This window comes from Dipodomys ordii, unplaced genomic scaffold (assembly GCF_000151885.1).
Source record: "Dipodomys ordii isolate 6190 unplaced genomic scaffold, Dord_2.0 Scaffold106, whole genome shotgun sequence".
NCBI classification, from domain to species: Eukaryota; Metazoa; Chordata; class Mammalia; order Rodentia; family Heteromyidae; genus Dipodomys; species Dipodomys ordii.
Window position 1 is genome coordinate 8,091,437 of NW_012267322.1, and position 13,465 is coordinate 8,104,901.

At 45.8% G+C, this 13,465-nt stretch overlaps 1 protein-coding gene across 1 annotated transcript; it reads left to right on the forward strand.

The window, feature by feature from the left end:
• The first annotated feature begins 3,744 nt into the window (after positions 1-3,744).
• Positions 3,745-11,965, forward strand: Arl2bp (ADP-ribosylation factor-like 2 binding protein). The gene is made up of 6 exons (XM_013028015.1): positions 3,745-4,103; positions 5,588-5,649; positions 8,653-8,759; positions 10,522-10,607; positions 10,752-10,848; positions 11,691-11,965. The coding sequence occupies exons 1-6, from the start codon at positions 4,066-4,068 to the stop codon at positions 11,790-11,792; spliced, it is 492 nt and encodes a 163-aa protein (XP_012883469.1). The 5' UTR covers positions 3,745-4,065; the 3' UTR covers positions 11,793-11,965.
• Positions 11,966-13,465: the final 1,500 nt, after the last annotated feature.

Here is a 13,465-nt window from a genome sequence, read left to right on the forward strand (position 1 = left end):
GCCCTGAAGAAAAAATAGTTATTTTTTTGTTGGTTTGGTTTGGTTTTGGTCCTGAGGCTTGAAGTCGGAGCCTGGGTGCTGTCCCTGAGCTCTTTTATGCTCGAGGTTAGCTCTCTACCACTTTAAGCCACAGCTCTACTTCTAGGTATTAAGTGGTTAATGATAAGAGTCTCACAGGGACCTTTCTGCCTGGTCTGACTTTGAACTGCAGTCCTCACCTCTGAGCCTCCTGAGTAGCTACGATTACAGGTGTGAGCCACAGGCGCCCAACTGAGAATATAGTTCTAAGGAAGAAGGCTGACCTATTTGTATGTTTAGCTGGATGTAGGAGGTTGTCAGGAGGAGGAAAAAGGCTACAGCCAGGCAGAGGGGCTGAGGACCGGGTAACTAGATAAGCACTGCGTTATAAGCTCAGGTCCTCACTAAAGAGCTCAAGGCTGGGATATGGTGGAAGGTCCTGTCTCTGTTGAGAAACAAGAAAAAATAGTATGTGCTAGTATTGGAAGCTTGTGAAGGGTTTTCTATTTTGTCCTAAATTCAGTAGGAAAAAAAAGGACTCTGAGTATGGAAGTAATCTGATAATTTCAGATGGCTCTAGCTTGTATTTGGAGAATGGGATGGAAGAATGGGTTGGGGTTACAGAAGCACAAAATAGAAGAGGTGGGACCAGTAAGGAAGCTGAAATAGTCCAACTGAAGGCTGTATGAAAACTCTTGAGAGAAAAGAGATGAAATTAACTGTTAATCTGTGAGGAATCGAAGGAACACAGGAACCTATCAGTGTTCCATACATTTATGTCAGGCCTTGGCCCTAAAATGGTCTGGTTTTCAGTTCCTAACTTATAGACCACAGAAGCAAAAGGCTAAAATATTAAAAGTGATTTAACCACTCATGAAGGAATCAAAGTGTAACCTTTGAATTACAAAGGAAAGAGGTTTGTGTACTCCACAGAGGAGAAGGGAAGGGATTGGCAAACTAGGACAAGATCCTGTGCTGCAGGAAACCATTTAAGAGAAATTAAACAGGAATCTTTTATTCTTGTTATGTTGCTACAGGCTGGAAGGGGCAGATTAAGTAATAACACTTCCCAAGTAACTCAGAGAAAATTAAGGTTTCAGGAGGGGAAAAAATGAAGTGCTGGGGTGTTGTTGTTGTTAGTAAATAAAGCAGGAGAAAATTGTGTCATTTGCAGAGTGCCAGGAAACAGTGATTCAGTCTTAGATGCAGAAACTTTGGCCTGTGTTTCAGCCATCTTCATGGCGTATCCATGAAAACATCACTTACAACTATTCTTAATGCTAATCCACAAAGGCTTTTAAATTTTATTAATGGAAAAGCATCATTTAGATATGTTCAATTTGAACTTTATTGGGGGGGAGCCAGTATTCTGTTTCCAGCAGAAAAACCTCATGTTCTAAGAGTATGTTTAATAACAGGCATTGAGAGCAATATAGTATGATTAATGATCCTTTGCAGTAGAACTTACCCAGTGCTCACCAGGCCTTCATCTGTTAAATAGAGGTAATATTCTTTTAACCAGGGTGTAGTTTTGGCCCTTTCCTCAAAGCACTTCTAAAGGAAACTATAAATGTTTAATATAGTACCTAGTAAATGCCTAAGTAAGCAGGTACCTGTTATCTTTATCCTTTCTTCCTAGAGCCAAACATGGCAAAATAGATTAAAAGATTGCTGCAAATTCCTTGGTATTCTTCCCAGCAAATGAGGTTTAAAGCCTGGTGTGATTGTTCACACATATAATTCCAGAGAGTCACCAATTTGAGGTCACCCTGGGTGTCAGCAAGACCTTCAAGAAAATGAGGTTTAAGGCTAGGCACCAGTGGCTTACACCTGTAAGTCCTAACTGCTCGGGGAAGAAGGGGAGGATCTTCATTTGAGGCAGGCCTAAGCAAAAAAAAAAGTTCTTAAGCCTCCATCTCAACAGAAATAGCTGAGTATGATGGCATGTGCCTGTCATCCCAGGTATGTTGGGGAAGAATAAGCAGGATCACAGTCCAGGCTGATAGAAAAGTAAGACTGTAAAAAAAAGAAAAAAAAAAAAAAAAACCAGAGCAAAAAGAAAACAGTGAAGAAAGAAGAAATGAGGTTCATAGCATTTGGAGTGTACTTCAGTGGTAGAGATTTACCTAGCAAACATGAATCTCTGCATCAATCCCTAATATCCCCTTCTCTCCCCCCCCCTTTTTTGTTTAAGGTTTATGACCTTTAAATCTGGATAGATTCTATGTTTTGTTTTTTGTTTTTGGCGGTTGTGGGGCTTGAACTCTGGGCCTGGGTGCTGTCCCTCAGCTCTTCAGCTCAAGGCGAGCGCTCTACCACTTGAGCTACAGTGCCATTTCCGGTTTTCTGGTGGTTTATTGGAGATAGGAGTCTCATGGTCTCTCCTGCCCAGGCTGGCTTTGAACCGCAATCCTCAGATCTCAGCCTCCTGAGTAGCTAAGATTACAGGGGTGAGCCACCGGCGCCCGGCTGATTCTATGTATTCTTTATGCTTTACTAACAACATATGAATGACTCTGTCCATTTCCAATTCCAGGCCCTTAAGTGACTGACAGTCCGTGAAATGCTTGCTTTTTGCCCAGTCACCATGATGTAAGAAAACCCAAATATTCCCAGAAAGACCTCTATACAGAGGAACTCAGGTTAAATATACACATCCACAGCTGATCTCTTAGCAACAGCCAACACTAATTTGCTGGCCAGGTGAGTGAGCTCCTCTGAAGGAGTTTCTGGCTTCATGATGAGCCCTGCGCAAGCTGTAACAATGAGAACATAATTGTTTCAGGCCAGTAGGTTGTGTGGTTTGTAACAGCAATCAAAACAGATGAAGTTATTCATTGTTTCATTCCTTCTCCACTCTGACCTCATGACTTAGTAGGTAAGTTCTTTTCGAGACCAGAAAGTACCTGATGGAGGAATACTGGTAATTCAGCAAACCGTGTGTGTGTATAAGAGAGAGAGTGTGCTGGGAAGGTGGCTCAGTGGTAGAGTGCCTTGCATGCATGAGGCCCTCGGTTCCATTCCTCAGCACCACATAAGCAGAAAACGCTGGAAGTGGTGCTGTGGCTCAAGTGGTAGAGCACTAGCCTTGAGCTGAAGAGCTGAAGGACAGCGCCCAGGCCTGGAGTTCAGGCCCCACGACCGACAAAAAAAAAAAAGATTTAACATTCTGGATGAAACTTCTGGAACAGTTCAGTTTCTGATTGACTGGCTCAAAGTAGTGCTCTCAATTTCTGACTTGCATAATTAATTAGATCCATAATAAGCCTAATAATCTATAATGCAAAGATTATCATGCAACTTGCAAGAATTCCACCATAAGCAGTAGAGCCTTTTTTCCATCTTCCCCTAAGGAGGAAGTAACTTACAAATCTGCAAGATCAAAGTCTGGCTCAAACGATTTAACAATTTACGGCGTTCTTTAAAAGGCTCTTTGAAAAACACACCCAACTCCCAAGTGAGGAAACTGAGGATCTTGGCTTCGATTTCTTCGTCCATAATATACGGACCAGGTGAAGTTCGGCCACTACACAGCCCGTGAAACTCTCCAGGCTTCACTGAATGATTGACAAGGACCAGCATCACTCCACGACGTTCTCTTTCCCGGACTTCCTCTCCCCGTTTTGCCCCGCCCCTGGCGGCGGCAAAAGGCGTCTGTGATTGGCTGTTGAGACCCCAGAAGGCGGTAGCCATGGTAACGGGAGGCGGGGCACGGCGTGCGGCGGTTGGTAACGGACAGTCAGACCAGCTGGGCGACTGTGGCTGCGCGCCGCGCGAGTAGAGCGGTGTGGCCGCGCGTGGAAGCCCCGCCGGCGCTGGGCTGCAGCCCGGGACCCGAGGCTCGGCCCTGCTGGTGATCCCTGACCCAGCTGCGCCGTGAGCGGGCCCGCGGCTGGGCAGTGAGGCCTCCTCGGGCCCGCCGCGCCCTCCCTCCATGAGAATAGGGGCTCCGCGGAGCTTAACGGAGGCCGGGCCGGGGCGGCGGGCGGAGTAGAGGCGGCGGCGGCGGGCCCGCTCACCCTTGCGGGTGGATGCTGCGCCGCGGCGATGGACGCCCTGGAGGAAGAGAGCATCGCGCTGTCCTTGTGAGTGACCGTGGCTGGAGGATGCGCCGCGGGCCTGGGCCTGTCCTCCGAGGGCGTGGGGCTTTGTCACCCCTCCATCACAATCCCAGGCCGGCCCGGCGCCCTTGAGCGGCGAGGCGCGGCCCGCAGTCCGGGGACCCATCCCCTCCCCCCAACACGCTTGTCCTCCCCACCCCCTCCCCCCGCACCTGTCCCCCAACGACCTCCGACCCGAGCACTCTCCCATCCAGTTTCCCCGCGCCAGGTGTGGTGCGATCGCTAAAATGCGGTGAGTAGACCCCCAGGGGATAAGAGATCTGCCGCCTGGAGATGGCCAAGCCATCCTCCGCTCCCTTTCAGTGGTCTGTGATGTTAAGTTTTATGAAAGAGGCGGTAGGTCACGGGTGTTTTCCTTCTGTTTGAAATTTTAGATCAGAAATAAGCATGTGCCCTAGGCTCACGCCTGCGATCTAGCTACTAAGGATCGTGATTCGAAGCCAGCCCCGGCAAGGAAAGGAAAGTCCTGGAGACTCTTAACTCCAATTAAGCACTAAAAGAGCCCGAAGTGGAGGCGTGTTTAAGTGGTAGAGTGCCAGCTTTGGGCACTAAAAGCTCAGGGACCGCAAGCGCCCAGGCCCTGGGCCTGAACAACAACAAACTAATAATGCTTAATTTTTTCATTCTTTGACCATGCTAGGGATAGAACTCAGGGCCCCTGCCACTTGAGACAAGCCTTCAGCCCTTTTCATTTTATTTTTCAGATAGGGTCTTGCATTTTTCCACCAGATGGCCTCAAACCATAATCCCAAGTAACTGGGATTATGCTTTGAGCCACAGGACCTGGACTTCATTTGGAGGGACAGGAAGGGGGAGGTACTGGGGGTTGAACCACTTGAGCCACATACCCCTTCTCTTTATTTTTTGATAGGGTCTTTTTTACCTTGGCATAGATCTAGATTCTCCGACAAAAAACTTCACCAGGGCATGGGATGATGGACAAGCACCACACACAACTTTTTGTTGTTGGGTTGTTTTTTTTTTAATTTGTTTGTCCACCATGGGCCTGTGTACTGTCCCTGAGCTCTTCAGCTCAAGGTGAGCGCTCTACCACTTGAGCCACAGCACCGTTTCTGTTTTTCTGGTGGTTTATTGAAGAGTTTCATAGACTTACCTGCCCGGGCTGGCTTTGAACCGCGATTCTCAGATCTCAGCCTCTTGAGTAGCTAGGATTACAGCTGTGAGCCACCGGAGTCCGGTGCACACCACATTTTTGTTGGCTAAATCAGGCCTCTGAGCTTTTCCCTATTTCCAATTTCTACCTCACCCCAACCTTCCTGAATAGCTAAGATTACAGGTATGAGCCACCAAACCAGGCAGGGTCCTCCTAATTCTTGAAGATGAATGACAAGATACTGATTTTGCTATCCTTTTCACTCCTGCCAGGAATAACTTTCTTTTTTAAAATAATTATTTGAACCAACATCTAATCCTGGCTTATTTTTCAGCTCTTCTGCCTCTGATGCAGAATTCGATGCTGTGGTCGGATGTCTAGAGGACATTATCATGGGTAAAGTATTCTGCAGCCTGGCCTGTGTTCTCTGGTTCTTAGACCCTTGCTTTTATGGACATTGAACTTAATTTTAAAAGTTAGTTTTCAACAGAACTCAAAAAGCAAAAGACTTTCACTCATCTTGTATCATTACTAAATGACCCCAAGCTGTTGACCACATATATGGTATACATGCACATCTGAGGGAAACTAGGAGGAGGACACAGAATCAGAAGGAAACGGGCGAAAACATACAACAGAGGGGCCCATCAGCTGCACTGGACACATGAAAATGAACTAAGCAACCCAAGGGCAGCAATGGGAAGGAGGGAATGAGAGGGATAGAGGGAACAGCTAACACTAAGCAAAAGGAAAGAAATGTACATACCACCCGATGTGGAAGAAATAGCTGTATTGCCAAAGCTCATAGAATTCACAAACTTTATAGACCATGATAATGAAAATTTGCCTTATGAAGGTTAGAATGTGTTTGTGACTTTAAATAAGTACCACTATCTACAATACTGTGAAATTTATGTAATCACTTAATCACAATAAAAATTACTTATTTAAAAGTTTTCTAACAATAGAGAACTTCAAGTTCCATGTATATTTTAATAAGGTACAACTCAATATCTAAGAGCTACACTGGGATGTGTCTTAGAAACAGCACAGTACTCAAAACGGGAGCATATTCAGGTGACAGCCCATAGAAACACTCTGTGCTCTTGCTGAGGCTTCTAGGAGTTTTGGTCTGCTTTATTGCCCACACAGAGTACTGTGGTTTTTAGATAGTTTTGAGTGTTAGCTTTTTTTATTTCCCCCCCCTTTTTTTTTGTGCCTGTCTTGAGGCTTGAACTCAGGGCCTGGGCACTGTTCCTGAGCTTTGAGCTCAAGATTTGCATTCTACCACCTGAGCCACAGCTCCACCTCTAGCTTTTTTGATAGTTATTTGGAAATCAGTGTCTCATGGACTTTTCTACTGGGCTGGCTTTGAACCTAGATCTTCATGTATCAACCTCCTGGGTAGTTAGGATAACAGGTGTGAGTGAGTCATCAGCATCTGGCTTGAGTTTTGGCCTTTTTTTTCTTTTTTTTTTTTTTTTTTTGGTGCCAGTCCTGGGGCTTGAACTTGGGGCCTGGGCACTGTCCTAGTCTCTTAGTCTCTTTGGCTGGCTTAAGATTAGTGCTTTACCACTTGAGCCACAGCTCCACCTCCAGTTGTGAGGGGAGGGCAGAGATTAATTGGAAATAAGAGTCTCAGGGACTTTATTGCCAGGGCTGGCTTCAAACCTCAGTCCTCAGATCTCAGCCTCTGAGTAAAGCTAGGATTACAGTGAGCCACCAGTACCAGGTAAATCCTAGCATTTTTATGCCATCAAACAACATAAAACCCACACATGTCCATGAAGAATATAAGGAATCAGAATTCAGCTGGTTCTGTTTTCCTGAGCTTAAAAGTTCCCATTTGAAGCCAGGCACCAGTGGCTTACGCCTGTAATCCTAGCTACTCAGGAGGCTGAGATCCGAGGATCATGGTTCAAAGCCAGCTCTGGCAGCAAAGTCCTATCTCCTATCTCCAATAAATCACCAGAAAGCCAGAAGTGGCACTGTGGCTCAAGTGGTAGAGCACTTGCCTTGTGCTGAAAAGCTGAGGGACAGCACGCAAGCCCAGCATTCAAGTCACACCAACCAAAAAAAACAAATCCCATTTGTAGATTCCTTTAGTACCTTAATAAGTCCTGCTAAGTATCAAATAAGCAGTAATAGGCCCCAGAACTTAAAGCAAACATGGGGAAGGAAAAGACTTAAACTTGAGAGAACTTTTTGTCCATAGTCTTTTATGTTCTCTGAGAATTAGGGAAAAAAGTGATTTGCAGTTACTGGCTATCTAGGTTAATCCAGTGTAGTATGGAAGTTGTTAATTTGTGACCCTTCAGGTCCTGTAAAGGTCAGTGTTCTGAAGTCTCAAGTATGAATGGTTTACCCCTCAGCTCTCTCAAATACTGCCCCTTACCAGGCACCCTGTCTGCTGTGAGGGAATGAGCCTCTGTAAGCTCAGGGTATTTAACCTAGAGGCAGGTTGTGGGAGCTGCCCTTGAAGCATTCTTCTTATTTGGAAATAAGATCCTATTCAGTAGCAGGAATATTACTACTTACGTGAATATCCACATTTCATCTAGCAATCCCATATGATAAAATCAGCATGTTTCAGATGAGGAATTTGGAGTTGATAGAAATAAGTGGTATGAAGCCAGGTGTGGTAGCTCACACCTGTTAATCCTAGCTACTCAGGAGGCTGAGATCTAAGGATCACAGTTCAAAGGCAGCCTGGGCCTAAAAGTCCCTATGAGACTCTTATCTCCAATTAACCACCAGAAAACCAGAAGTAAAGCTTTACTAAGGCACTAGTCTTGAGCCAAAGAGCTCAGGGATAGTACACAGGCCTTGAGTTCAAGCTCCATGACTGGCAATAAATAAATAAATAAGTGAATAGTCTGAGGCCGCACAACTAGTACATGGCTGAGGAACTGAGGATGTCCAGCCTCTTGTCAGGCCGCACTTTTCATTCCTGTTATTTCCATATTGCTGCTAAAATTCATCTGAAGTCCCCCAGTTGGGGAACTGACCTTCTGTGTGCACAATAAAATTTTGTGAGGGGAGAGGGGAAGGAGAAGGTTGCAGGGACGTAGTCGTTCCCTTGCTGACAGGCCAGGTAAGAAAGTTCCCCCAGGCCATCCATATGGATGTTTACAACTGCTTGAACAGCAGTGTGAACAATTTGAAGCCCCTGAAACTGTACACTGAGTACTGGGTAACTGGCAAAATATCTTATCAGTTTTTAAGAAGACTGATTGTTCTATTTGAACACTGGTGTCCCATTTAACCTCTCTTGAATCCTAGCCTTTCCTCTCTAGAGGCAGGCTGCTGAGAAGCAGTACTTCCTCCTCCCCCCCGCCCAATAAATCTGAATGGCTTTAGTCTCCATTAAAAACAATACATTTCCCCTTTGTGGCTCAGATGATGAGTTCCAGTTATTACAGAGAAACTTCATGGACAAGTATTACCAGGAGTTTGAAGACACCGAAGAGAATAAACTTACCTACACGCCCATTTTTAACGAATATGTAAGTAGAGATTTGTGCTTCTCTTAATAGATTAGGGTTTCATGGGCTGGGAAGGTGGCTCAGTGGTAGAGCGCTTGCCTTGCATGCCTGAGGCCCTGTTGTTCGACTCCTCAGCACCACATAAGCAAAAAGAAAAAAGCCGGAAGTGGTGCTGTGGCTCAAGTGGTAGAGTGCTAGCCTTGAGCTGAAGAGCTGAGGGACAGCGCCCAGGCCCAGAGTTCAGGCCCCATGACCAGACCCAAAAATAAATAAAATAGGGTTTCTTTAAAGTTGGATTTAAGGGATGGGAAGGTGGCTTAATGGTAGAATGCTTGCCTCACATGCACGAAGCCCTGGGTTCAATTCTTCAGTACCACATACACAGGAAAGGCCAGAAGTGGTGCTGTGGCTCAAGTGGTAGAGCACTAGCCTTGAGCAAAAGAAGCTTAGGGACAGTGCCCAGGCCCTGAGTTCAAGCCCCAATGCTGGCCAAAAAGAAAAAGAAAAAAAGTTGGATTTAGAATCAGGTGTTGAAATTTGCTCATCTTTTGAAATACTGCCAGGGATTATGGTTAGAATCTGCTTTGGTTCATTTTTCTCCAGCTCTTTTCAAAAGTCAGGCAGTAGTTGAGCTGTTTTCAAAAGGCTGCTTTTCAACAGGCTTTCAGGCAATATTTGAGCTTACGAACTTCTCACTTAGGAGAAGTTTGGCTTTATTATGTCCTACCTTCAGTTTCAGCATACCACTTCAACAAACTTGCATTTGAGTGCTTATTTAAACTTATTATTTTTCAGTATTGGGACTCAAACTTTAGGCCATAGGCATGGTAGGTAAGTATTCTTCCATTGAGTCACATTCGCAGCCTTTGGGTTTTTGAGACAGCAAGAGTGTATATAACACAGGCTGGCCTGGAACTTAACATCCTCCTGAAAGCTGGGATTATAGGTGTGCACCACCTTGCCCAATTTAATAAATATTGTTCAAACACTGTATTTTTTTTTTGGGGGGGGGTCCAGTCGTGGGCCTGAACTCTGGGCCTGGGCGCTGTCCCTCAGCTCTTCAGCCCAAGGCTAGCACTCTACCACTTGAGCCACAGCGCCACTTCCAGCTTTTTTTTCTGCTTATGTGGTGCTGAGGAATCGAACCCAGGGCCTCATGCATGCAAGGCAAACGCTCTACCACTGAGCCACCTTCCCAGGCCCAAACACTATATTCTTTATCAGCTAGTCAGGAACTATGTAAAAGAGAGAACAAGCAGAGAGAGTCACTAAGTGTGAGAAACTAAGACTAGAATACAGGACCTTCGCCTCACCCTTGGGTTTTACATCAAACCCTGAAATCTCTTGTGGCCTTCTGGAATTATTTCATCTATCTAAGACTAGGTTTGAGCCTCCAGGATTTTATTTTCTGAACATGAAACCATGGAGAAAAACAGGTTGGCAGGACCTGTGAACTGTGTTCTTTCTGTGCTTCATATGTTTTCTGTGTGCACAGACCTCATAGGTGGGGTTATTTGGGGAGAATAACCCCACTTCCTATGAGAGCCTACTGGGGGCCCTCTCCACCTGCCTTAGAGTGATCATCCTGTTAGGCACAGTTACCCACAAATGCCCCTCTCTGTACCATGCGGGCCCAGGACAGCTGGGTTTTGTCTCCCTTCGTAACCCTGGCACTCAGCATAGGCTTTCAGGAGATGCTCGCCAAGGATGGGGGCAGGTTTTCTGAAAGGAAGTCTTGTTTCCCTAAAGCGGAGTCTAACCAAGATCCTTTCCACTGTTGTAGATTTCTCTGGTAGAAAAATATATTGAAGAACAGCTGCTGGAGCGGATCCCTGGATTCAACATGGCCACTTTCACAACAACATTACAGTGAGTTTGTTCACTCCATTCCATTTCTGTCCTAACTTCCTTCCTTCCTTCCTGCAACTTCCCATGAGAGCACTTGGGGGCGAGGTCCTGGGCGGGAGGCCCTCCCCACTCCACGGGGCATCATCACAGCCCTTTGTTTTGCAGGCACCATAAAGATGAAGTAGCTGGTGACATATTTGACATGCTGCTCACATTTACTGATTTTCTGGCATTTAAAGAAATGTTTTTGGACTACAGAGCAGTAAGTTCTGACTACCTTTACCTGCTATCCCGAACCTCTTAGAGAATTCCAAGCAGAGGTATTAAACACAACCTCCCCTGCTTCCCATCATGTTTCCCATTACAACTGGGCAATAGCAGCTACACAACTAGCGAGGTGTCAGTCAAGGGGGCTGCCCCAAAAGCCAGACCTTTTCATATGCTGGAGAGATAGGCCCAGGTACCACCCAGGGGTGGTGGTGGAGGGAGTCTCTAAATAGTCACAAGAGCTCAAAGTAAAGAACAGATAGAATCTCCTCACTTTTTTTGCAACCCAGGTTTTAGTCTTCACTATTTTTTGGCAAGCCTGGAGATTGAACCCAGGGTTTCATGCATACTAAGCAAGGGCCCTACCACTATGCCCCAGTCCACCTGAGACAGTCCTCCTACCCTACCTCTCAAGATGCCACGAGTGTGCTCCACCAGGCCAGCTTGTAATGCAGGCTCTTTGCAGGAAGTGTTTTCCAGAGAAGAGAGGTTGTTTTTTGTTTTGGGGGGTTTGTTTTGTTTTTTTTTTGGTGCTGCTCCTGAGGCTTGAACTCAGGGGTTGGCCACTGTCTCTGAATCAATTCGCAGATCTTAGCCTCCTGAGTAGTCAGGATTATAGGCATGAGAGACCAGCACCTGGCTGAAAAGGATCATTTTTAAAAGCACCTAAGGCCAACCACCCTGCTTTGTGTACTCCCCTGTGGGTCCACACAGCCACTCTGCCACTATAAACTCCTTCCCCCTTTCCCAGGCTAAAAGCAGGGGCCTGAAACTGAAAGCCCTTTTTATGTTCCTTGCCTCTTGAACATTTTTTGTTGTTTTTTTTTCCTCTTGTAGGAAAAAGAAGGACGAGGACTAGACTTGAGCAGTGGCTTGGTGGTGACGTCCTTATGCAAATCATCTTCTACACCAGCCTCCCAGAACAATGTACGTCACTAGGGCCCACCTCCAGGCAATGGGTGGGACCATCTCGGATGATGTCACTAGCCTGGTAGGCTTAGAGACTTCAGTTATGCCCACAGACATGGTCTCTGAAAGACTGCTGCTGTGTTGCCATTTATGTTAAGTATTGATGGGTCACAGACAACATGACCTGATCCTTCTGGACCATTTCTCCTAGAACATCTTCTTGTATTCAGCCACCCTCGTGCTTCTTTCCTTCCCCATGTAGACACCTCTCCCAGGTGCTTCTGAGCCAGACCCCTCTCCAGGGCACATGGAGTGTCAACAGCGTGAAATAACCCGTCATCATGAGCCCTTTGTCCCAGCAGACTTGGCACAAGTCAGTGTGTGCACAGCTCTGTCACATGGGTCAGTTTGTCTGGGACTACTCACCTTGCCAGATCCTCCTGCCAGCTGTCCGCCATAAGGTGTGCTGGCTGTAGGAACCAACTGAGAGAGACATCCTCTACCCAAAAACTATCTTACATCTGCAGTGCTTGTACCACTCTGCTGTTTGTTCTCATGTAGTCCCACTTTCTAGAAATCTCTTAGGCATTATTTTTGAAAAAAATATTTTTATAGATGAAAACTCAGGCTAGCCTGGTTAGATATATATGGTCATGGAACTGTCATGATCCCCCACTTAAGATCAAAGTATTCTCTGTGTTCTTTTGAGTTAGTTCTGTGAAGGCAAAGATGCTCTCTGCACTGGTGCACCTGTTGTATTGGCTCCAGTGAACATAGGCTATGTGCTAGAAATAGAGTAGGAACTGCCCTGCTTTTGGAGCATGCTAAGTGTATGTGCAGGTTTGCTTAAAATCCTTTCTGCATAAACCAGTTTGGTGGGCTTTCTTGGGAGGAGGTAGAGAAGCAATTTTTTCTTCTGTCAAAAACCTATCTGAGAAGGTCTAGCTCAGCACAGAGTGGGTGGGGGACAGCTTTGCTGGTCACCTGTCTGCCTTGGTTTAGAGCAGCATTTGGTAGACTATAGCTAGCCAGAAAGCAGTTCGATTCCTAATATGTACTTTCGACACCAAAACCCATCCTGGCTTTTCAGTGACTGTTGCAGTTTCAGAGGATGAGCTTTATGCTATACTATGTGTTTTTCTGTAGTAGTTTGTTGCTACTTTTGTAACCTGAGTAAAATTTCAAGGTGTTTTGCAAGAACCATCATTCTAAATGAGCAGTCCTCTCTTTAAAGTACCCAGCGCCACCTGGTTATTAACAGCTTTATAGATGCTGCCCTCGGGCCCTGCCCTCCCTGCTCCTTGCAGAACTGCCCATCACAGTGGACACAGTGGGAGTACATGGTAAGGTCCATGGGCAGCCTGCCTAGTGGAGAAGTGGCAAGTATACAAGTCAGAGGTGAAGACTGAGAAGGAAGGTAAACTGTTCTTTCCATTCTTCCTACTTAGGAAAAAAGCAAAAGCAAGACTAGTAGCTTAGCATTCTAAGTGATCTTGCAGATAACTTTAACTAGAAAGTGCCTAAGGTGGGTGGGCTGCCAAGCAGTGCTGCCTAAAATGGAGGGGTAGGCTCTAAGCCTCTTCCTTAAAACTAGCCTCTCTTTATGACTTAATGCTGGAATGACAAGAAATGATTAAATTCTAACACTGGAGAGTAAAACCAGTGTCATTAATATGTACAATAGCAGGACAGCAAGTATACAC

Excerpts from the sequence above, each read along its gene's own strand:
- Arl2bp (XM_013028015.1), top strand. The coding sequence starts at position 4,066 with ATGGACGCCCTGGAGGAAGAGAGCATCGCGCTGTCCTT. Across the intron at positions 4,104-5,587 it reads GAGAGCATCGCGCTGTCCTT|CTCTTCTGCCTCTGATGCAG; the intron begins GTGAGTGACCGT and ends CTTATTTTTCAG. Across the intron at positions 8,760-10,521 it reads CGCCCATTTTTAACGAATAT|ATTTCTCTGGTAGAAAAATA; the intron begins GTAAGTAGAGAT and ends CCACTGTTGTAG.